General features: G+C 46.6%; 1 protein-coding gene across 4 annotated transcripts; it reads right to left on the bottom strand.

The window, feature by feature from the left end:
• Nucleotides 1–248: 248 nt before the first annotated feature.
• Nucleotides 249–25,162, bottom strand: HEXA (hexosaminidase subunit alpha). Of its 4 annotated transcripts, none has more exons than XM_045899746.3 (14): nucleotides 24,844–25,158; nucleotides 10,597–10,689; nucleotides 9,614–9,679; nucleotides 7,928–7,974; nucleotides 7,301–7,411; nucleotides 6,087–6,188; nucleotides 5,490–5,622; nucleotides 4,694–4,874; nucleotides 3,623–3,709; nucleotides 3,278–3,350; nucleotides 2,345–2,528; nucleotides 2,042–2,132; nucleotides 1,533–1,637; nucleotides 249–496 (listed from the first exon to the last, which is right to left on the bottom strand). In XM_045899746.3, exons 1-14 carry the CDS (start codon nucleotides 25,094–25,096, stop codon nucleotides 433–435), a joined length of 1,590 nt encoding a protein of 529 aa, XP_045755702.1. In that variant the 5' UTR covers nucleotides 25,097–25,158; the 3' UTR covers nucleotides 249–432. The 4 variants fall into 4 exon arrangements, with proteins under 4 accessions (XP_045755702.1, XP_064426266.1, XP_064426264.1 ...); XM_064570196.1 differs by lacking the exon at nucleotides 24,844–25,158 and adding an exon at nucleotides 16,134–16,186; XM_064570194.1 differs by lacking the exons at nucleotides 249–496; nucleotides 1,533–1,637 and adding an exon at nucleotides 1,649–1,937 and having other exon boundaries at nucleotides 24,844–25,160.

Raw genomic sequence — 25,162 nt, 5'->3', positions numbered from 1 at the left:
GAAGTGAGCAGACTGAGCATGGGGGTATGTGGTTAGACTAAGTGTCGGGGGTGGGAGAGGCGTCACACAGCTCAGAGGCTGCGCAGGGTTTCATTCCCAGCTGTCAACTTTTGAGATTCCTCCAGGGGCCGACACTGATCCCAGCCTGGCTGGGCTGCTGCGCCCTGTCGCTCCCGGGAGCAGAAGGCCAGGGCAGGCAGCTCCCCACCCCAGGGCCAGTCACATTTCTCTTACACAGGTAATCCATGTTCATTATGGAAAAATGCCACATCACTCTTTATTGGATGCTAGTGCCAACACTGGCCCCCTTCTCTCCGTGCACAGGGGCACGTGGGCAAGGGGCTCCGTCCCCCGGCCGGGATGCAGTGGAAGCCTGGCCCCACTCCCAATCTCCTAGGGCCAGCACCCTCCTCAGTGCCTGGGGCTGCTTGCTCAGGTTTGTTCAAACTCCTGTTCACAGTAGCCTACACTGAGGGGCTGGGCCTGGACACCTCGCCTGCAAGAGGACATGAAGAAACAGGGCGAGATGAGCCACTGAGACAGGGTCAGTCCAAGGCCCCCGCAACACCTCTACCACAACCAGCAGTCTCCCCTTCCCCTCCCCCAGTGCATCTTGAACTGCCACTGTATACCAGAATTACTCAGGGATCTCATTTCCAGAGATTCTTACTTGGCCTGGGCTCACGTGTTGGCAAGAATCTGCATTCTGAACAGGCGCCCCACAGGGACATCTGGGAATTTGGGGGGACACCTCTTTCTAACCCGCCTCTGTACCCGAGTTCCAAATAACGCAGCATCTTCAGAAAAGAGCTGATGCCTAGGGGTGCCTAGTGCTCTTGGCCCACCGAGCCCCCCTAAAATGGCTCAAATGCTGTAAATGCAGTGGCGGCGGGGGACCAACGTGCTGTCCTGTTCACGCACGGGGTGTGGACATGAAATCCCGTTTAGCCTCACAAGTTCCAGGATGTGACCAGTCTCCATAGGGGACCCCTGGGCATGCCTTCTTTATTATTCAAACGAGCAAGGTGCGTAGAGATGGTAGGGAACTAGCTCAGTCGCCCGGTGAATTACCCACAGTTGAGGCCTAGACCTTGCCACGGCTGGCTCTCAGCCCTGCACTAGAGGCTGCGTCCTCCAGGTCCTCAAGACTTAGTCGATGAATAAATCAGGGAAATGACCACCTTATGCAGGCCCATCCCCAACAGTGGCACAGGGCGCCAGGAGAGCCCATAAAAGCATGGCCATGGCTAAGAGCATAGACTTTGAAGTTGGCTTGGATCAAATTCTGGTTCTGAGTGATTTGGGGCTTTACATTAACTTCTCTGTGCCTCAGCTGCCTATCTCTAAAGGGAGGATAAAACTGCCTACGTTCCAGAGCTATGGTTAAGATTCAATGAAATAATGCCCATAAAGGGCTCAGCACAGTGCTTGCCACAAAGTAAGCCTCTGTCAGCATTCGCTATTGTTGTTCCTGTAAGTCCTCAATCCGCCCACCCACTGTGGGAAGGCCCCAGCACGGCCTGCTTGCTTACCTTAGGAGCTCACAGCGGAATTGCGTCAAACGTTTAAAGGCAAAGTCCAGGCTAGTCACCAACTTGTTGCTCCACAGCCTCTCAGCAACAGCCCCTGCCCTGGGCCTAGAGGGAAGGGTCACGCACCAGCTTGGCTCCCTTCAAGGGAGCCGGACCCTCACAGGCTGCTGCCTCTTATTTAGGCACCCTGCACTCAGGGCCAAGGTCATTCAGAGCGACAACCTGGCTGGGGGGCTCCTGGGGACTTCTAGGGCTCAGCTCCATCTTCATTCAGAGGTGGATCATGATCCCATTCCCATCCTCTCCCAGAGATATGGAACCAGAGTAAGTTGTAAAGGGATCATGAACGGTTACTGACAGTAGCAGCAGGTGCTCTCAAAACGTACAGCTCCTTCTCTCTCAGGCCTGGAAGGAGGGCACTTGTCTGGGGGCGACTAGACAGGAGCGAGTCTATAAGGAAGAACCCGTGCCCACGAGCTCAACCACCCACATCCTCAGGAAGCCCTTACCAGAGTCTGGGGGCCAGATTGGTGCTATCCACGTACTCCCCCCACATACAGGCCTCTCCACCAATCACGAGAGCCTTCTGCTGAGGGCTACCTAAGGGGAAACAAGGACCAACAGGCCGCTGCTGGTGAGGGGAGGAGGTGGTAACCCTAGGGTTTCCCCCCAACCACCTTCCTAATGTAGGCCCCTTTCCAGAGAGCTCATATCTCATCTCACCTGAAAGGTCTAGCCCAGACCCTCCTGTCTCCCGCTCTGTGCACCAGCCCAGCCTCCTCTGGTCAGCAAGGAGAGCTCCCTGCTTTCACCTTTAAATTCCAGGGGCTCCACCATGTAGATCTGTCTCCAGTCAGGGCCATAAGTTATATGATTCAGGTACCAGGGGGCAGAGAGCAGGGCGCGGAAGCCAGCTCCAGTGATCAGCTCCATCTCCTTCATATAACGTACTGGCTCCTCTTCTCGCCATACCTGAATGATTGTATCTGGCCGAACCTGTCAGAAAATTAATGGCACATAGCTGAGATTTCTGGCCCACATGCTTATACAAACAACCCAGGCTAAGGGATATGTGCCCACTCTGCTCTCAAGCAGCTAAGCATTTCTCTGTGACTCCTAACCCCTGGGCGCCTAGCACAGAACAGAAGCCAAGGACTCTGTAGGCCCTAGGAGTCCTCCCTGCTGCTTCCACCCTCAGTCCTTCTGCAGCCTCCTTGTCCGGAATGAGACAGTAACACTGGCTGTGAGCTAAGGGAGACAAGCAGTGGGAGACAAGCAAGGGAGACTCATCAAGAGCTACCATGTCCAAGAATCTCCAGATGTTTCTGAGGATGAGACAAGGTTCCTGCAGAGCCCCTGCATTTGGCAAGAGGCTGGGACCTAACTGATCAACAATGAAGGAGAAAGTAGCCCTGCTCCCAAACCTGGAAGACCCTAGTCTATGACTCAGAAAGGAAAAGCCAACCCAGCATGCCAGTCTCAGGAATCCTAAGTAACCTGGCAGCAGAAATAACTCTTGATCAGTTTGTGGTGAGGGAAGAGAGACAGATGTTCTGACACTCACACCCAGGGCTTAGACCTCTGTGACCTTTCTGGAGGGGAAAGGAGAGATGGCCCCTCAGTGCTCTGAATATTAAAGCCTAATCCAAACCCAGGGAGGACCAGTCTGTGCAGAGGCAGAGAAGGGCTAAGAGACCAGAGGGAAGCACTGTAGGTGGCTCCTTCTCTCTCTGCCCCTGGCTCACCTTTACTTTATTATCAAACACCTCCTGCCACACCACATAGCCCTTGCCATAGGCAGAGACGATGTTCAGCAGCCTGGAGAGTAAAGAAAGGGTCTGCTCAGCTCAAATAGGTTCTAGGCTGTTGGTGCCGGTGCTCAAGGGGTTGAGGCTGCCTAGGGACTCGTTCCTGATTGAGCAGTGTCTTCCCCAGTTGGGAACGGACTACTCCAAAGTTGAAAAGATAGGACAAAGTACCCCTCCAAGGGCCTAGAGAGTGGTCAAGCAGGGCCTGGCCCTGGTATGGAAAGGGAGGACTGCACAGGAGGTAACCCCAAGAAACCCTGCCCACCCTCTTTCCTTCCTCACGTCTGTATGTAGAAAGACTCCAGCTCCTTGAAGTCATTACCAAAGCCTTGCTTCTTCATAAAGGCCTGGATATCTGGGTTGGACTTCCTGAATCCCAAGAGAAAATGAAGATTAATTCTTTCAACATTCTCAAAGTCCAAAGCTTGGGGATTAGTCACCTGGCCTCCCACAACTTCTTTTTTCACTTGAAAAACCAATCAACTTCGGATCTCAGAGGCCCCAAATATGGCAGGTGTGGCTGAACAAAGCTGTGTGAAGGGGGCCATTGACATAGGCTGAGCAAGGAGGAGTTTCGACCCCAAGAGCTTTCAATTTAAACTCTCAACAAGAACACGTATTAACCTGTCTGGTCTACAGCATGTGGCTCTGAGGTCTTGGTCTGGGGCTCTGGCACACTGGATTCTGGCTTCCCTGTTTAACCCCCCACACTCAGGCATATTCTGCTCTTCTCATTTATTCTTTATTCCAGCTGGATGTTAAGTGTTGCTGTTACCTGCTGCAGCTCCCTCCCCCAAGAACGTCTACATTTTGCTCACATTTCTTGCTGGAATGTTTTCCCCCTCCTCCACTTCTCAGAAAAGCCTATTTCACCCAGATCCAGCTCTAATGTCCACTTCTCAGAGAAGCCCATCAGCCTCTTTTGAGCAAAGTAGATCTGAAGGTTTGGACCTTACACTTTAATACTGACTAGACACTTTCATACATTAGTGTTAAATTCATCTGTGTCTTGACCCTTCAACCAGACTATTTTACAAAGGCGGGGATTATTTTTCTCTATCATGGACTTTCCCAAGACAATTCTGTTCCCAGACCTGGTTCTTCCCTAAGTATATCAAGAATATGACAGGAAAAAGGGACAGTTTCACATTCACAGCCTTGCCAAAATCAGGGAGGGCCCTGATGTAGGTGGAGAGAGGAAAGGCCCAAGGCCTGAGCCATCTGGACGGAGACAGATTGTTCTCAGAGGTTAGCCCCTGAGGAGCACCTAAGGTAGGTAGCGTCTTAGGAGCTAACCTCTATTCTGAGTGAGCAATTCATCAGGCAGGGATGGGAAGATCAAAGGGATCATACCAGCAGGTGAAATCAACCTCATCTCCTCCAAGGTGAAGATAAAAATCCGGGAAGACAGAGCTGACCTCCAGAAAAAATGTGCTCATGAATTCATAAGTACTGTTGAGAATGGGATTCACTGGTCCGAAGGTGCCAGAGGGATGAGACCCAGAGTAGCAAGGAGTCAATAATCCAGGAACACCTAAGCCGACAGAGAATCCCACACAAGCGTCACAAATACATAGACCCCCACACTGTCATATACTTAAGGACATTAAGCTGCACAAAGTAAGATAATCATGTTCATAAACATTACATGTACATAGGTAGGGACCATCAGGCACTCACAGACGCTGGTGATCATGAGCTTTTAGTCACAAAGAAATAAGTATATCCACAATCATAGACAGAGATGGGTTACCGCCAGACGGCTATCAACACACACACTCTAGCCTTGACACACAGCAGGGCTCACCTTTGTTCCCAAAGGCCGCTCTCCTCATACTGCCTTTAGGCAGCAGAGAGAGACTGCCTGATCCAGCCAAACTGGCAAGACCTTTCTTCCACTCTAGGGCAAAACTTGCAAGAGCATCATTAAGACAAGAACATCTGAGAAGAATCTGCCCATAGTTTAATAGTAAGCAGTGGCCTCCTTTATCCAAAGTAAGTTCTGCCTACCTCAAGTCCCAGGTGGAAGGAGCTGATGGAAAACATTCTTCCAGGGACCAAGGCCGGGGCATGCTGCATCCAAGAGTCAATGCCCTGAAGCCCCACCGAGGGGGATCAGTAGACTCCTTCTATCTGACTTTATTCTTACCTGGTCCCCAGGACAGAGTGTGGCCAGGAGTGTCAAACTCTACCAACACACGGATACCCCGAAGCCGTGCATATTCAATCACCTCCCTCACATCCTGTGCTGTGTAGATATGGGTGGCAGGATTGTAGGACCCCTGAAAGGCACAAGACACCCTTAACAACGTCCTTATCTGAAGGCTAGCAGAGTAGAAGATACTCAAAATGCCTCCAGGACTCACTGCATATCAGGAAATCTACCCACAGCTCTTTGGTATCAGGGACTATCTCCAAGGATCTTTATCATAATTTCCCATAAGCTAGCACATCTATTGCTTTACCTGAGTGTCATAATGCCAGTGAGACAACAGGTAGGCAGGTAGCAGAATATAAACAAACAAAAAGAAAATGAGACTAGGAGAGATTATATGTCAGAGAAAATTAATGGCAAAGTTTGGACTCAAACTTAAGTCTCCTGGTCCAAATCCAGTGCCCTTCCCCTAAGTCAGTGTGTCCCTCAAACTGGCTGGTGAGGATGAGAGCCAGTGTCCTTGCCAGCAGGGCCACAGCACAGGCTCAGACATCAACCCACAAACTTGCTCTTGGAGAAATTAAGATGTACCTTTCTGGTGAGCTCTGGAAAAGTGAAGCTGTCATATGGGAAAGAAGAGTCATCGACCAGATGCCAGTGGAACACATTGAATTTATTGTATGCCATGACGTCCTGTAGATGAGAGCACACACTGTGAACCCATCAGAGCTTCTCCAGTTTCGGCCTCAAACTTGGGAAGGTAGGCAGACTGGTAGGCTGCTCCACATACCCCACCAGGCTCAATCTGCACCAGCTTCCTGATCAATGTTTATAGGGTCTATCTATCAAATCTTCCCATCAGGGAATGCCTTACCATAGAGGGAAGGAAGACCTAGCACATTTCTTCTTCTCCCAGGGCACATCCAAAGATGTCTGACAGAGGCATTATCTCCTCTTTTTTAGCCACATTGAGAGGACAGCCACAACTATGTGGTACCCTGGTTTTCCAAAAGCACCACCATGCCCTGAAGACTAATAGGTCTTACTGCCATTTGTTCTGGGTTGTCTAACATTTATCCAAACTGTGAAGTCTATTGTTGAATTTAGTAGCGCCATAACCCATAAATCTCAGAAGCCAAGACTGATGGATGTGTCCCCTCCTTTGGTTCCAGAAGAGGAGTGAAGGAAAAGGTAGACACATGAGTTGGATCAGCAACTGTAAGATAAGACTGCCCATCAAACTTAAGATAGTTAGGAACAGGGCGCCTGGGTGGCTCAGTTGGTTAAGCGACTGCCTTCGGCTCAGGTCATGATCCTGGAGTCCCTAGATCGAGTCCCACATCGGGCTCCCTGCTCGGCAGGGAGTCTGCTTCGCCCTCTGACCCTATCCCCTCTCATGTGTTCTCTCTCTCTCTCAAATAAATAAATAAAATCTTAAAAAAAAAAAAAAAAAAGATAGTTAGGAACATCCTGAGCTATGGCTTTTGAACATCTCTTTCCTATGACCTTGTCCGTAACTAAGCTAAAATAAGCTCGGCTTGATCAAAGAAGCCAATTCCCCAGACCACCTTCTGTATTCCTGGAGATAACCTGGACATTGATCCAGAGCAGCCAGTGGGGTAGATTTAAATCACTCCTTTTTTTTTCTTTTTTGTCTCAGAGTGGGTCATCTTTTCCATTTTCCCTAGGAGCTCATGAAGTTACATACATTCCCTCTGCAACTCTTTAGGAATATGGCAACTGGTCTACCCCTTGCCCCATCACCCCAAACACTAAGGGCAAAGATGGCCTTAAGGCCTGGGTACCAGAGTGTCCAGGATGCTAGTCAGTGGCAGGTAATGGCGAGACGTATCCAACAACAAGCCCCGGTGAGAGAAGCGGGGAAAGTCTTCAATCTCGGTCTTGTTGATAAAGAACTGTGTGGACCAAACATTGAACATATCAAGATTCAAAGGGAACTCACCATGGGGGTGGAGGGGAATGAGGAAAAGTCTCCTGATCCTTCAAAAGCCAATCTATGACTGTTCTGCAGAGCAACTATCTCCCCAAATGCCCCACATCTCAACTTAGGCGACCATAAGCAGGCTCCTGTCAGAAGGTAATGGTCCCATGCTAGCCAGATATAACTGTCCCACACACTACTCAGCCTACACATTCTGGATTTTCACTGTTAATCTGTTTATTTTCTTCAAAGCAGTGTGGTCTCAAGGTCATTACTAAATAATGACTCAGGGGAACTAAATTACAGTGATTACAAACAGGCCAAATCTACCAAACCGGTTTCCACTCATGTCTCCTTCTAACTCTTGTTGGGGCCATCATGAACCACCAGGACTCTGTCTAAGACAAAGTAAGTTATTCCCAGGATTCTCAACATTCGGAGCAAATCCCCAGAGGTATAAAAGGAACCCTTTCGGAGGACCCCCACTCACCGTGCCCTCAGGAGATCGCCAAACAAGCTGGCTAAAAGTCTCCAGACCTATGGGGAAGTAGAGAGAGTAAAGGCTTAGGGATGTGGGAAAAGAGATGCACCCATTTGGAAGGTTCCCAACGTGACAGAGGAGAATGCCTGGGCACATGGTAAAATGGATATAGTATGGGCTTGATGAGTCTCAACACAGATGCAAAGGGGATACTAGGAAGCCAGCATCTGTTTTTACTCTGCATTTTATTTTGGGAGGTGGCAGTGTAAGGGACTTTAGTGCCTCTCCTAGGAACACACTAACCCTCAAAATCCACATACCTCTTATCCATATTTCCTAAGCCTTGAACTCACAAGAGTATTAAGACAGGCCAAGATGTCTGCTTATGAGTACAGAGGCAGGGACAAACCAGCTCACATGGATTAAGGCTTTCCAAATTAATACTGATCAGGAGCTAAGGGAACTGAGAAAAAGGGGTCCTCAATCTACTGCCCCTTCTATTATCCAAGACTGAATTGTGAAAAAGTAGTTATAAGCTGAAGTTTCCAAGGAGCTTGGGTCCACAGCTGGACCGCAAAGACAAAGAATCATCTATCTTTCCTCTTGAGAAGGGAACTAGCTATAGAGAGCTGAGATATGGTAGGCAGCAACAGCCCTAGAAGGACTGCCCCAGTCCACTGGACACAAACTCCTAGATTCTAGCAAGGCCCAAGGGCAGGCAGGCTGAGTCCAGAGTGTTGTATGTTCTCAACAACTGGAGCCCCTCTTCTGAAAACGCAGCAGAAGGATTTCCGGAGTCCCAAAATTTCAGCATGAAAGAATCTGAGGTCTTAGCGGTCACTTGGCACCTACTTCGAGGCAGACTGCTCTTACATTGTTTTGGCTTCTTTCTATTTTGATTCTGACACCCAGAATTCTGGAGTCCCAGATTTCCCCCTGCCCCAACCTGACTAATCACAGCACCTGCACAAAAGGTATAGAGAGAGCAGAGAAGGGAGTCAGCTCCCTGTTTCTCCCAAACACAGGAGAGGAGGAGAGGAGGGGTAAGGGAACAAAGATGAACCAAAACAAGGTCTGAAATTCTGTGAGAATTTCCCTCCTCATTCACCAGCAGGGGCTTTGCAAAAGTAGTAGAGGTATTTGGCTAAGTCTATATCTAAGGACCAAATACCTTTTCAGTAAAACAAGAGGAAGGGCAGAGGCCCATCACATGTTAGATAGTAAAGTTCCAATTTTCTCCTGAAATACTATAGTTCTACATGACTTATACTATTTACTTCTTTTTGACATTTATCTATTTCTTGTGATCAAGTTTTCCTTTTTAAAGAACCTTTCCAATTACGTGTGTTTCGTGAGAGCTGAACAGGCAGTGTTTGTGGCAGAGTCCCAAGCAGCCTGTTCCCTGCTGGCACCCGAAACGTCAGCCTGCAGGGTCTCTCACTGCTTCCCCAGAGCACCTGCCCAGGAGAGCTGCTGCCACCACCACACGGGCTGACACCTGCCAAGTTCTAGAGACAGCTGTAAGGAGAACACGCCCTTCAGGGAGATGGGGAAACACTCCAATCGGTCTCCATAAAGAAAGCTTCCTACACTGAGGATACGTGCTAGGCCCCCAGTCTTGTCCTCCCAACCCACCAATGCCAACCTTCCCACTTGATCCCTCTCTTTCTCTCCCAGCATCAGTCCCCATGTTACCTCGGAGAGCTCCCCAGACAGTCTCAGAGAGGAGGAAACAATGATCATCATTTATGGTCAGGGTGTCTGAAACGACAGGAATGACTCCATTGGTTAAGGACTTCTACTCTCAGATTACAGATCACACGTCCTGTGTAAATCCTTGGATTACAAAACAACAGTAAGATCACATTTTTTTTTTTTCCTTTCAAAGAGGAGACATCCCCAGAGCAGAGCAGCTGCAGGTCAGCTAGGCTTGGGTCAGAGTGGGAGGGTGGTCTCCCAGAGGCTCTGTGGGCCCTAGAAGATAATGCACAAGGAGGGTCAGGCTAAAGAAGAAAAGTACCACCTGCCTTGTGGTTCAGTCTATCCCTCCAGAAACATGAGTTCCTGCCAGCCCTTAGCTGAAAGTATGAGGCGGACAGGGATGCTTGGAGGATGTGTCCAGGTTACAGTGTTCCCAAAGCCTTTGTAATCACCCTCCTTTCCCTTTGTCTCCAGGCTTCATTTAGCTACTTCATCCAAGAATGTGAGGAGGAAGCCAAGACTTGAATGATCATTTTGGAGATTGAGAAGTTCCCCGATACTGCTGCTTAGGGAAGACAGGAGGCATCACAGGACTCATGAATTGACTTTATTCAGTCATTATGTCCAAAAACATTATGACCAAAAACTCCTTCTCTCCCCAGAGTGGGGTCTCTTAAAGAAAATCAGCAAAGTGTACAAACTCCTAAAACGGCAACAGAATTATATGCAGTCCAGAAGGCAAGTGTCCTGTGGGACTCCGTGAAAAGCCACTGTGACGTTCCACAGCCAACCTTCAGACACTGGTTAGAGTGCATATGAAAAATCCACCTTCTGTGGCTCTCAGCCCTTGATGACCCGGGGTCTCCACAGTCCTGGAGGGCTGTAGGCCTAGCATCAGGAACTTAGGTCAGACCAACCAGAGCTACAGCCCCAGGCAAGTGCTTGCTCTCTACAACAGGGGACAGGGTGGTACTTACAGTTTTCCACCGACTCCAAAGAAGGAAGCTGGTTACATCCAGGAGTGCCCACAAGGATAACCAATGAATTCTTCTCCGGTGCATGCTGTTTTCCTGAAAGGACAGAGTAAACTCAGTGTGGCTGACCTGCCACCAGAAGCAACAGGCAAAATCAAGGTCCTACAGGAAGGTCCCTAGCTCTAGTCCCTTCTGCTTGCATGTGTGTGGGAAGAGGCAAGGGAGGAGAGGGCATTTACCCTTGGCACAGGCATGCCTCATCACCTGCTCAACTTTCTCATTTTGGTTGTGTTGCCCTCTCTCCCCAGTAACCTGCCCTGACCCACGTATCAATGATCTGGCAGCAGTTCTTTGTAACCAGGGCTCTATACTTCTAGTTTGGTACAGTAAGCACGATTCCAATACTTTGAGAACTGCTTTTAAACTAGAGGCAGCTTGAGGGCATTTCTACTCAAAGCGTGGTCTGCAGATTAGCTGCTGACTTGCAAACTGCAATACTGGTTGAAAGGAAAGGTACTGATAGATAGGAAGCTTATACAATGCCAGAATGTAAATCAATTATGTCAGAATAAACACACTGTTTAGTCCTAACATTTTTCATAACACATTTTTTTGATGAAGGGAATAGTTTCACATTCCGGTGTGTGTACCTCTCCTCTCAGTGCAGACTCTCGCTTGAAGGAGCACTGTTCTGGAGGGCTCCAGGTAAAAGGTTTCCAGCTTTGTAAGAGCCCAGGAGCTGATGCAAGCAGATGAAGCAGATGACCAGAGGAGCTCCTACACAAAGGAGGCCTGAGATCATCGAGCTGGTACCCCAGCAAAGGTATACATGGTTACCAGCCCATCCTGCTTCCTTCCCTCTTCCCAAACAGGCTCTCTGTCTGAGGCAGTCTTCTGCCCAACAGTGGAAAGTCACCAAGTAGGAGCCAACATCTAGCATAGTTCTTCAGATGTACCCCACCCCCCCCCAAAAAAATACAGAGCCAAAGCCAAAATACTAATGCACCATCCCTTCCCATCCACCTAATGGTTCTTCTTTGTGACCTTCAAGGTGGTTCTGATTGTACTGCCCCAAGCCTGACCTCAATGAGATCCTTTCTATTCTTTTCTGGAACCACATGCATCCACACTGGCACCACAACAACCATGACTTCCTATGGAACCACAAAGTCAGGGATAGGATGGCCTGGGAAAAGGCAGGGAGAGAGAATTCAGAACCAAACTGGATCCCAAATGTTATCCATCTCTAGGGCAGAAGTAACCCAAGAGCCTTGAGCCATTTCCAGAAAGCCTGCTCAAACTTCCTGAGCACTACCACATGGCCGCATCTCAGCTCTCGGGCTTGCCAAGAAGCAAGCAATAAGGCGCCCTTTTCTATCATCAAGAACAAAATGTATTCTTTCCCCTCCTTGAAAATATCCTGCATCCCAAACTAATACCTAATACTCTGGGCCAGGCCAACTCACAACTCCATTCTAAACCCTGAAAACTCATCTCCACAACAACAGAGAACAAACAGACTGTCAGGGCAGAGACCACCCTCAAAGCAGAATCTGTAGGGCCCTCCCAAGCTCCCCAAGCAGACAGGCCATCTCTACAAACCCCCAAAACCAAGGAGGACTTAACTGAGAGGTAGGAGCGAAGAAAACTATAAAAGAATATTCTTCCTTAAACTATGCCCTCATCCCTTGCTACCTTGCCCCCACTCCAATCCCATACATCACAGAGCCCTAATATCAGTATGTGGAGAGCTCATCTGCATACTACCCAGGTGGCCATCCAAAAAAGGGCAAAGTCCTGAACTTTAGTGTTAATTCCCTGGACCTCAGCCTATGAAACTGAAGAGAAATCACAACTATCCATGTGCAACTGCCACAGTCACGGTCCTAATGACATTTAGAGGCTGCAGAAACACCAGGTTTATCTGAACTATTGCCTGGAACATTAAAAAAAACTCTAACTTCTGTTGTTGCTAATATTTTTTTTTCCTAAAACACACCTGCACTCTGTCCTCTAAATCCAGAGTCTTTTCAGGGGGAGGGTTGTAGACTCCTTACAAGATCTGATGAAAATAAAAATGAAAGGACTTTTTCCCCTAGAACAATGGCCCTTACTAAGGGCTCATCCCTCCACCCCCTGCCTCTAATCTTATGGTGAAGAATCCCTGTCCTAAGCGTTCTCAGTGACTCATTTGGGTTTGGGCTGATAAAGGAGGTAGAGTCATGGCTGCTATTTAAACAAGCCATGAGGGGGAAGGTCTGGGGGAGGTGGCAATGTGAGAACTGGCAAAACAGGAGGGGCACTGGGTCATTTAAAAGGATGTAAATAGCGTATCATCATTGTGGTTTTCTGCCTCCAAGCTGCTACCTTGAAGCAAGCAGGAAATAGGCAGGGGACAGGCCAGCTTCCTCCACACGCACCCACATGCTCTGCACTGGGAAGAACTGAGGTGTAGGAAGCATGGCATGGCACACTCACAATGAGCCCGCTGGCACAACAGGAAATTCTAAGCCTCAAGTGCTCAGGAAGAAGCATGGCAAACAGAGCACTGAGTTGGGAAATCAGGAAAGATTGGTTCTGGTTCTCCTGCTGCTAAGCTGAGCGAGTCTCGGGACTCCTATTTTCTCCCCTGCAAACAATGGCAAGATAGGACCGCATTCCAGCTACTCCTCCAAAGAGGTAATACTTGGTGACTCCACACACAGATAGTATGCTCCAAGGTCCCAGTCCATGACCATTACTTCCTATCTCTATTGCTTCCCCATTCCCCTGCTTTCATGTACACCTGCTCTTTTCCTCTGGTTCACTGAAAAGTTTGCACCTTCTAAATTTAGGAAGGGGAAAACATTCAAACAGTACAGAAGTCTTTACAACAAAAAAGCTAGTTACCTTTGGCACCCCTCCCCTTTCAGCATCATTTAGCCTACACAGACAGGTCAGCTCTGGACATGGAACTCTTGAGACCCTTTTTCTACCACAGTCCTGCTGTTGAACTTTCTCCAGATGTCAGTGCTATGACCCTTCCATTACTCTTCTGTTCCCAGTTCTCTCCCACCTTCACTTCCCTCCCTGCTGGCCTAGGTGTGCTGATCCATCACCTCAAACACAACCTAGCCAGGGCTCTCAGCAACCTGTCCTTTTCTTTTGCTGCACCCAGTGGATCAGTTAACATCTGCCTTCTGTGCACCTACCCTGGCTACTGCATCCTACTGGAAGGAAGAGAGACAATCATGTAACAGCAGGATTGGGCTGCTGTAAAATCATGGTCTCTCATCTTGGCTGGGCCCCTGATGCTGCTGCCCTGAACATCTCCCGTCTCCACCACTGCTTTCTTCTATTCTCCGCAAGAGCTATTTCAAATTTGAGCCACTTTCTTCAAGTCTGTAACTCGATCACCACCACCCTTACTCTCAGTAGACAATCAAAAGAGCACGCCCATCCATCTCTACTTCCCCTCTCCTCCCTGACAAAAACACCTGCAACATACGCCTGGTTTTTATCTTTGCCTCCTATCCTGGTGGAAGGGGTTTCCTTTCACCTGTGCTCTGGATCTCTCCTCAGTCTCCTTTTGTATAAATGATTTCCCTTTTCCCCCAAATCTTCCAATTATTTCTTTCTACTAATCCTTTCCCATTAGCATTCAAATATTTGCAAGTCTTCCTGGTTTCAACTCCATGTCCTCTCCCAACAGATTCTTTCTTTTGTCTTCTGGTCCCAAAGAAACTCCAGAGAAAATGCAGCCTAAGCAGTTAGGTGCTGAACTTCAAAGCCATACAGACCTGGGTTCAAATCTTAGTTCCAACACTTTCTAGCTGTGGGACCCTGGGCAAGTTATTTTCCCTCTGTGCTGCAGTTTCCTAACCCAAAAAATGGGGATCGTGATTGGTAACTACCTCACTGGGCTGTTGGGAAGATTAAATGAGTCAGTGCATGTAAAGGGCTTAGTGCCCAGACACAGGTGCTCATGGAGTTGGCCAACCTTAGTCCTCTCTTGGTAGCCACTTCTGACATCCTTAGCTACTCCTTAGTCCACTATAACATGGCTTCCTTTTCCTCCACTCCTCTGCAAATGCCTTCACCAAGGTCCTCTGGTTCTACAACTACATTCAAGGGACCCTTTTCAATTCATTCTTCATTCATTCATTCAACAGTCATTTACTGAGTGCTTACTATGTGCCAGGCTGTTCTAAGTGCTGGGGACACAGAGTGTCCCAACACGGTGATCAAAACAGACAAAAATCCCTGCTGTCCCAGAGGTAATATTCTGGTGGCCACTCACTTCTTCGGGGACCTCCTGGCAGCATCAGACATCCCTGATGTTCATGAAACTAAACTCCCTTAGCTTAGGGGACACGTCTCTCTCTTGGTTTTCCTTCAAGCTCCTTGAATATGCTTCCTCATTCTCCCCTTCCTTCGCCAGCCCCTACATGCTAATGTTCCCCAAAGTCTCTAGGCTTCTCTTTTTCTCTTCACTTACACTCTACTTGGACAATGTCATCCACCCCACAGTTGGTTGATGATTCACAAATCTACCTTTCCATGCCAACTCTTTTTCTGGGACTCTAGACTCATAGGCCTACACTCAAATAGCTTAAAAGCCCTTCAAATCTTAAATACTAAGTTGAACTAACTCTTCATTCCTCTTCCTGGCTGATCTTCTCTCTCAGTTTGATAACAGTACCATCTATTGATTTATCCAGACCAGAAACCTCTTCCTTCTCTCATCTTTCTGAGTAGATTAAAAATTCATGCCCCCATAATATTTACCGATGGCCTACTATGTGTCAAACACTGTGCTAAGCACTGAGATTACAACACTAAAAAAGAAAGACCCAACCAAGTAAGTCTAGTTATAACAAAATCCTTATCTCAACATCTTTACCACCCTCCCACCCTCACTGAGTCAATGCCTTAATTCAGCCTCTGGTAAATTCCCACCTGAATGACTAAAAAAAATCCCCCAGTTGTTCTGCCTCCATATATACCCCATTTCAATCTACCGTCCTCTGTGAGCTTTTAATATGAAGATCTTTTCTCTGCTCCTGTGCAGGAATTCTCACGGTAACACAATGAACTCTTTACAGGATCCTGAAAATGCCACATTTTCTCCATACTTCCTTTGCACATATTGCTTCCTCCAAGTGAAGCAAACTTTGCATTGCCTCCACATCTCACCTAATTACGAAATAGCTGATTCTTCCTTTTATAAAACTTTTCTGTCATTCCCCCACCCTCTCCTAAGAGACCTTCCTAGTAGATCATGAAACAACGTATACATACATTTTTTTTTTTAAGATTTTATTTATTTATTTGAGAGAGAGAATGAGATAGAGAGAGCATGAGAGGGGGAAGGGTCAGAGGGAGAAGCAGACTCCCTGCTGAGCAGGGAGCCCGATGCGGGACTCGATCCCAGGACTCCAGGATCATGACCTGAGCCGAAGGCAGTCGCTTAACCAACTGAGCCACCCAGGCGCCCGTATACATACATTTTTTCATAACACTTATCTTAATATATGCTGTTTATTTGTCTATCTCCTCACCGAGGCTGTAAGTTCCTCAACAGCAGGGGCCAATCTCAGGGCCTTTGTATTTCCAGTGCCTGACACACGGCAGTCATTCAATAAATGTTTGCTGAAAAAATGAATGATGCTAGAATTAAAAAATGCACATTTAATGCTATGTATGCATAATGATTGTGCTACATGATAAGCAGGCATAAATGGCAAGTAGTTAATGGAGAGATTACTTTTATACGCCCAAACCTAGTATTTGTGAAGTCCTGGGATTAGGGTGGGGAATGATAAGAAGACCCCCAGGCATAGAGAAAGTGCCTTTTCAGATACTGCTTTGAAGAACCGTGGCTCCATTAATCCAAAGATTCAGGTCTTTCTACTCTCTGGAAGGGAGCGCTCATTCCTGCATCAGGGTACCCAGAAAATATGTCTTTACCTCAGTGCACAATAGCTTCTCCTTGCACCCAACCTGCTCCTCCATGAACCAAAATATTTCCATCATATCAATGTGTTTAATTCACAGGATTTTAGCAGCATGGAGAAAACATTCGTTTTGGTTATAAAGTGGCATTGGTTTGGCTTCTGGAGTGGACACTAGGAAAGTCAACCCAGCCTAGGCACCTTCCTACTCTTTCGGGTGTATCCTGCCCTGCTGTGTCCTGGTATTCTCCTAGGCTGGTGCCCTGTCGATTCTCCATGTCCACATTGTTCCCTTCCCCCTCCCACCTTTATCTCTGTCATATCCAGGCTTTCTCTCCCCATATTCAGTCTAATGAAAGCCCTAGAAATCATTCATTTACCACTCATTTCTTCATTCCAACCAAGATATATTGAGCATTTACTGTACATCTGGAACTGTGCTAGGTGCTGGGGCAGTTCAAAATAAAAACAAGCCCAGTCCTTGCCCTTGAGAAGCTCACAGTCTAGTAGGAGAGACAAATACAAACAACAATTACAAAGCAGTGTGATTAAGGTTAAGGGTGGATATTATAGCTACCTCCAGAAAGGAAGGGATGCTTCACCTTGGAGAGGATTTCTGAGCAGAACTTTGAACCCTGAGATGGTGTTTGCCAGGCTACCAACAGGGGAAAAGCAGCCAATACAAAAGTACATTGTTGTGGCTAGGGGAAGAGGCAAGGCCGCCCCTGTCAAACCTCTTATCCCAGTAAAGTAGGAGTCTGAGAACCCAACTGCCCCTGAGCCTGGAGCCCCGCCACAGTGCTGCTGTATTCAGTCTGGACCATAGTGCCTCCTCCTATGAGTCCCAAGACTTTTCACCCTCTAGAGACTACTAATATCCACTCAGAAGTGCAATCTATTCAGCCCATAAATGAATCCTGAATGTTCTCCCTTCTACCTTCTTTGTAAATGTTGTAGTTAAAAGTTTTCTTGTTTTCCCCTACTTTTAAAACTTAATCTGTTCTCTTCCTCTCTCCCCACCCACAAGAGAGTACCTCCCTGTAATTCTGGATCCCAAAAGATAACTTAGGTTAACATTTTGCACAGTCTTTCAATTTTTTTTTTCTAAATACACAGATTTATTATTTTTAAAGCAAAAATGAGATCCTAATATATAATAGTTTGTAACTTTTTCTCCACTTACCAAATGATTTGCAGATCTTTTAATGTCAATATATATAGATCTGGGGGCGCCTGGGTGGCTCAGTTGGTTAAGCGACTGCCTTCAGCTCGGGTCATGATCCTGGAGTCCCAGGATCGAGTCCCGCATCGGGCTCCCTGCTCGGCGGGGAGTCTGCTTCTCCCTCTGACCCTCCTTCCTCTCATGCTCTCTGTCTCTCATTCTCTCTCTCTCTCAAATAAATAAATAAAATCTTTAAAAAAAAAATATATATATAGATAGATCTGTATCTTTACTTATAAATGCTAAATAGAATTCAATTTTTGAAATATACTTTAAAAAGTGGCAAGTCCTAACTTCTCTTTGTGGACATTATAGAATGCTTCTAAGTTTCTGATATTATAAGCAATGCTCTAGTAAACATTCAGATATATGTATATATATATATTTAAAGCATTGGTTGAGAGATTTCTGTAGGAAAATTACTAGAGGTAGAAATGTTAGGCCAAAGATATGAAAATTTTTGGTTTTGACACTGCCAAATTACTCTTCCAAATTGTTATATTTGAACAAAAGTATAAAACTGATTTATATCTGAACCAACATACATGAGCCCATCCCTCCACATCCTTCCAAAACTAGACTATCTCAATTCTTTTTCAACTATGCCAGCCTGTAAAGAAATATACCACTGTTTTAATCTGTTTTTTAAATATAATGACTGAATTTGAAAATCAGTCGCATTTACTGGCCATATATGTATGTGTGTGTATTTTTTTTTTTTTTTTTTTTTGAAAGAGAAAGGGAGTGAGCAGGGTGGGGAGGGTCAGAGGGAGAGGGGGAGAGAGAGAGAATCTTAAACAGGCTCAACGCCCAGCGCAGAGCGACTCTGGGCTCAATCTCATGACCATGAGATCCTGATCTGAGCCGAAATCAAGAACCAGACGCTCAACCAACTGAGCCACCCAGGTACCCCTTTACTGGCCATACTCTTTGCACGTTTTAAAAGTTTTTTTCTTGATTTACAGAGCTCTTTTTAGATTTTAACCTGTCTTCTAAGACTGCAAATAGTTTCTCTCTCTCTCTCTCCCTCTGCTTGTGCTGTCAAATAAATAAAATCTTAAAAAAAAAAAAAAAAGACTGCAAATAGTTCCCCCATTGTGTCTTTTTTTTTTTAAAGATTTTATTTATTTATTTGACAGAGAGAGAGATAGCGAGAGCAGGAACACAAGCAGGGGGAGTGGGAGAGGGAGAAGCAGGCTTCCTGCCGAGCAGGGAGCCCGATGTGGGACTTGATCCCAGGACCCGAGGATCATGACCTGAGCCAAAGGCAGATACTTAACGACTGAGCCACCCAGGCACCCTGTGTCCTTATTTTTTAACCTTATGGTCCTCTTGCTTTGGTTTTTATGTAGTCAAATTTGTTCATCTTTTCCTTTATGGTTTCTTTTATCCGCTTGCTTAGAAAGGCCACCTCTGCCTCTGGGACCATATAAACAGTTTCCTATACTGCTAATAGTTTTATGGCATGGCTTTTATCTTTAGATCTTTAAATACCACCTGGAATTTACTTTTGTGTTTGATATGAGATATAGATTTAATTTTATTTTTTCCCAAATGGATAACCAGTCATCCTTACATATTTATTGACTAAACATCTTTGCACTTTTGATTAGAAATGTTTCCTTGACCATATATTAAATTCTCCCATGTATGTGAACTCTTGTTTGTCTCCGGAGCTTATTTTCATGGCAGTCTTATAGTTGGGAGGACCTACCATGTCATACCGCTATCGTCTTTTGTCAAGCGCCCAGTATATAGACGCCTCTGCTCATTTCTGTTCTGGACCCACGCTCCCATTCCTATAAATGTTGTTTCTTGTCCTCCACCAAGCCACCTGAACTATATATCACCCACCCCCACAGGCCTCTGGAATCCTGTTACTGAACTACCAACATCCTCAGTCTCTTCTACATCCTCCTTAACTGAAGACTGGCTCTCCCCAGAAATATTATTTCCCCTACAACCTGCTCTGAGAGGCAGCTCCTTTTCAGCTGCTTCCAGGACAACTAGTCTCTACCATCAAGTGAAAAGAGCACCTCTTTTCTGTGGCTCATGATATTCAGCTGTAAAATCTCGAGCCTCTCCTTGTCACCAACACTGCAACATCCTGGTCACCTCTTTACTGCCCAAGACTTTGGGTCCTGGTCTCCAGTCTTCCTCTCCATTCCAAGGTTGGCTTTCATCCTAGGTGATTTCAACACTCAAGAGGAAGAACTAACCCACAGTCTAGCTTAGCAGTTATCCAACACCACCTTAACACCCTCCCATGGTCACCTTTTGGAGCTTCTTGTCCCCTGGAGGTATTCCAGCTCATTCTCTCAAGCTTCTGTACTGTATAACTAACCTGCTGAGCCACCCTAGATCTGTGTGCTTCAACCACAGTGACACTGAGTTTCTTAAATATAGGACATGAAGGCTTCTTTCCTGAAGGCTCTTCCCACATGCAGTTCTTTCCATGTGAACGACTACCTATTCCACCAACTCCTGCTTTCAAATACGATTGGACAGCTCTTTATGGAAGGCTTCTCAAAAGGTACCCTCTCCTACACCCCAACACACACACGTGGGTCAGATGCTCCCGAAGTACCTTGTACTTACCAGCAAAAATCCCTTTACTGATACTTTACTGTATTCCCACTTCCAGAGACTCTGAATTCTTTAAGGACAAGGACAGTTCAATTAATATTCTTGGACAAGTGCTAATGACAAATTATAGTTGCTTAGTAAATACTACTTGTACTAAGGATGGAAGGAAAGAAGGAAGCTGGCCAGAAACACTACTGGAATCTGATAATGATGGGCCCGGGATCAAAACATTCATAACTTGAGTGCTAATGATTAAGCAATTAGATGTTAGAAGTTACTATCGGAGGTAATTAACACTAAAGTATGATCAGGGCTTACTCCTACCAAAGGCCAATAGTTTTCCAAATCTGGAGCGCCTGGGTGGCTCAGTTGGTTAAGCGACTGCCTTCGGCTCAGGTCATGATCCTGGAGTCCCGGGATCGAGTCCCACATCGGGCTCCCTGCTCAGCAAGGAGTCTGCTTCTCCCTCTGACCCTCCTTTCTCTCATGCTCTCTGTCTCTCATTCTCTCTCTCTCAAATAAATAAAATCTTAAAAAAAAAAAAATAGTTTTCCAAATCACTAATTGGTATAATGCTTGGTGAAAATATTTGTGAGTAGTAGACCGCCCCAAGATTGCAAAATCTTTGTAGACAAACAGACCTGACTGGAATTTCTGCTCCACCACTATTAGCTGTGAAACCCTGCACATGTTACTTAGCCTTTGTGAGTCTCAGTTCTGAAGGATGGGGATAACACCAACCTCATAAGAGTTATTAAAAAGATGAAAGGGCATAATATAAAGCAAGTGCCAGACACTCAATAAATGCTCGTTTCCTTCCACCTTCTACTTCCTTTTTCTTAGGAAGTCAGTTTTGCCACTTGGCTGGAGGAGCCCAGAGTTGGGGTGTCCTGTGGGATAACCACACCATCAGAATGGCTTCTCTGAGGGCTTTTCATGAGCTTCTCATAGGAGCCCAAAAGCTCCACTACTGTGTGATGACACCCTGTATGGCAAACAGGCTGAAACTCCAATAATATAAAAGGGACATGAGCTTAGAGCTCTGAATTTACCTCAAACTAGGACTGTGGCTCTAGTCCAAAGACCAAAGCCATTAACGTGGGATCTCAGTACTAGTTACTACCAGGACAAGGTCAAATAAGACAACAGTTAAACTTTTCAGCTAGGATATAGTGTACCTGGTAAGCCATCTCCCTTGTTCCCAAAGCTTTGCAAAAGAAGGGGAGGCTGCTTACTGATACCCAAGGTGATAAGCACCCAAACTTCCTGCATCCGAGCGTACACTTCCAAAGGAAAAAGCTCTACACCATACCCAAGCCCAATCACCTTCAAGAAGTGGACATCAATAGCACACCACTATTGTCTAGATTCAGGGCTGAGTGCAACGCTAAGGAAGCTTAAGCAATAACAAAAGCTTAAAACAGAAGCAAAGGAAATGAAAGAGAGAAGTTGACACAGTAATAGGTCTTCTTCACTCTAGCCAGGAATTGAGAAGAAAAGCAAATCCATTTCTCTATGATGATGGATTATATAGATCCATAAACCTTGAGGCAGATCACAGAAAATCCTTCACACATAAAACTTTATCACCTCGGGCGCCTGGGTGGCTCAGATGGTTGAGCGTCTGCCTTCGGCATGGGTCATTTTCCCAGGGTCCTGGGATCGAGTCCCGTGTTGGGCTCCCTGCTGGGCGGGGAGCCTGCTTCTCCCTCTGCCTCTGCCTCTTTCTCTCTCTCTCTCTCTCTGACTCTCATGAATAAATAAAAAACATTAAAAAAAAAAAAACTTTATCACCTCCACAGATCCAACCTCCTCTCTTCAGCTGTCCTCATTGTCAGTGACTCCACAAAGGTGGGAGAGAACTCCTAATCCAACTGGCTAACCCTCTTGTTGATACACATTGTCTCACCCCTTATCAATTATTTCCAGGGACAGCAGAGGAAATTTAGGAAGATGCAGAAATATAAAAGTTACCTCTTTTATTTCTAAAAGAAGTATTGGTTGGGCAGTAAATGTAATCCACAGGAAAAGGATTGAGGTTTATGCCTTAAGGAGGCTAAGAAATTGACAATGTGCCCCAGCAAAAAACTGTGCAGCTATAAGAAAAGATAGCTCACACTTGCTATTAAAAACAAAAACAAATTGAAATAAACATCTTATTTAGTTTTTTTATCTGTCTCTAAATCTTTCATTAGGGAATTTACTAGGACACCATTGTCACATATCATCCCCATTTCTATTTTCTTCCTTATACTCTAGACCTACAGCAATGGAGGTAATGGCTTAATTTAGATGTATATGAATTATCCGAATTTATACCATAGTAGCAAACATTCTAATATCTTTTAAGCATTTTATAATACATTGTGTGCTTTTTTTTAAGAATCACTTTTTTTAAAAAATTTTTTAAATTTTTTTATTTATTTTTTTTATTTAACAGAGATAGCGTAAGTAGGCGGAGCGGCAGACAGAGGGAGAGGGAGAAGCAGGCTCTCCGCCAAGTAGGGAGCCCGATGTGGGGCTCGATCCCAGGACCCTGGGATCATGATCTGAGCCGAAGGCAGCCACTTAACCGACTGAGCCACCCAGGCACCCCTACATTGTGTCCTTTTGCTTCATATTTCCCCAATTGGACTTCAAAGCTTGAGCCTACTTTTTTTTTAAAGACTTATTTGTTTGTTTTAGAGAGAAAGAGAGGGAGGGCACAAGCGGGAGGGGCAGGGAGAGGGAAAGAGAATCTCAAGCAGACTTGCCGCTGAAGGTGGAGGCCGATGTGGGGCTCGATCTCAAGACCCTGAGATCACGACCTGAGCTGAAACCAAGAGTCAGATACTTGATCGACTGCACCACCTAGGCGCCCTGAGTCTACTTTAGAGCATGTTTTTCTTGTAACCTCCAGAGTGCCCAGCGCTAGAATAGGCACATACCAATTAGATGACAGATCTTTTTTTTTTTTTTTTTTTTGGACAAGCTAGGCCCTAACTGTTCTATACCAAAATAAACACATTCTGAATGCCAATCTTGTCTAAGGCATTACTTGTCATAAAAGATTCACAGAAATACGTGATCTACCACACACAATAGCAGGCCTTTTATCCTTCCCAGCCTAATCCATCTTACCAGTTAAGAACTACCCTGATACTGAGACTGTATTCCTTTCCCTAGATTATCTAAGTACCATCTGTTTAATGAAATGCCTTTAATTCTATAAATCAAATGAGAACATTTGTGAAAGTAATTTAATCACACTTGAAACGGTACAAGATGATGTTACCATATGGCCCAATCATAAATATGGCTTCCCCCCCTAACTATCTATACATCATAACCAGAGAACCGGATTCCAAAATAGTGTGAAGAAAACTCTAAATTTTAAGCCCAGAAAGCAGAATTTTATTCCTTTGTGTTGCTGACTCTTCTGACCAATTTTCTGTGAAATAATCCACAAATACAATTTTCAGCAACTACCTTAAAGAAAACTGCTCACCCCTGCTGTTTTAGATGAAACTAATATTCAAAGCACTCCTGACTTCACTTCAATCCCACACTTCTCCCCAACCTCATTCTTCCCCACTCCCCAGCCCCACCCTCATCACCTATACCCTCAAAGCACTTTGAGCTCAGGGCGCCTGGGTGGCTCAGTTGGTTAAGCGACTGCCTTCGGCTCAGGTCATGATCCTGGGGTCCTGGGATCGAGTCCCGCATCGGGCTCCCTGCTTGGCAGGGAGTCTGCTTCTCCCTCTGACCCTCCCCCCTCTCATGTGCTCTCTCTCTCATTCTCTCTCTCTCAAATAAATAAATAAAATCTTAAAAAAAAAAAAAAAAGCACTTTGAGCTCAATCATAACCATCTGTGCCTCTGCTCAAGCCTTTCTTCCTCCCTGGAATACTCTTTCAGTCCTGGCCAATTATATCCACCACCCCACTTTAAGTGGTTACTCAAAATTCATTTCCCTATGGAAGTGTTCTCCGATTTCTCTCACAGTTTAAACATTTACTGGACATGCCATGTGTCAGACACTTTTCATGTAATTCTGCATAGGTCAAGTCATTTCTAGTGTCTTATCTTGCCAATCTTTGGTGTCAGCTCTGATGTCCTCTACCCAGCCCCGGTCACAGCCTCACTGGGACCCTAGACACTTGAACACGGTCAGACGGATCACCTTCGATGTCTCCTGGCCCAGTATTTTCAGCAGTTCGACATCCTGATTGAACTGCAGTCCCGTAGCAGGCATTCTTGGTGAAACAGAGCCCGGGGGGCAGGATTCCAGAGAAATCCTGGCTCCAGAAGTCAGCTCAGTGAAGCAGAGAACGGAGCTGGGGACTAAACGTGGGGGGGTCTGAGATGACGGCTGGAGAAAGGGCGCAGGAGGAAGTGGAGACCAGAGGGCTGTGACTAGAGGACAGGGTTGGGCAGAAGCCAAAAGAAGGGCGTCTCGGGAGGTTTGGGGAGGCGCCCCCGGGCAGGCTCTCTCGGAGCCGGAAACGAGGCAGGGCAGGTCCGACTCACTTGTGGGTTCAGGAGGTTGCCAAGAGCGGGAGGTGAAGAGGAGGTCGCGGTAGCGCTGGAAGGCCTCGTCCAGGACGGAGCAGCCCGGCTGCGCGGCCGAACTGACGTGGTACCGGAACTGGAAGTTGTGCGGGAAGATGGCGTAGTGGGACTCGGAGGTTTCGATGTACTGGGGCCAGGGCCAGAGGGCCGTGGCCCGGCCGCCGAGCGCTGCCGCCAGCAGCAGCCGACACCAGAGCCCCGAGCCCGCCATGGCCCGCCGCTCTCCTCGCTCCCGGCCGCCGGGGCCACGTGAGCCCCCGGTCAGCTGAGCGGCGCC

This window comes from Mirounga angustirostris, unplaced genomic scaffold (genome assembly GCF_029215605.1).
Source record: "Mirounga angustirostris isolate CCGP_5_RB_7025 unplaced genomic scaffold, mMirAng1.0.hap1 SCAF_9, whole genome shotgun sequence".
Taxonomy (NCBI): Eukaryota; Metazoa; Chordata; class Mammalia; order Carnivora; family Phocidae; genus Mirounga; species Mirounga angustirostris.
The sequence above is the reverse complement of the archived record's forward strand: the minus strand, read 5'-3'. Positions and strand labels throughout refer to the sequence as shown.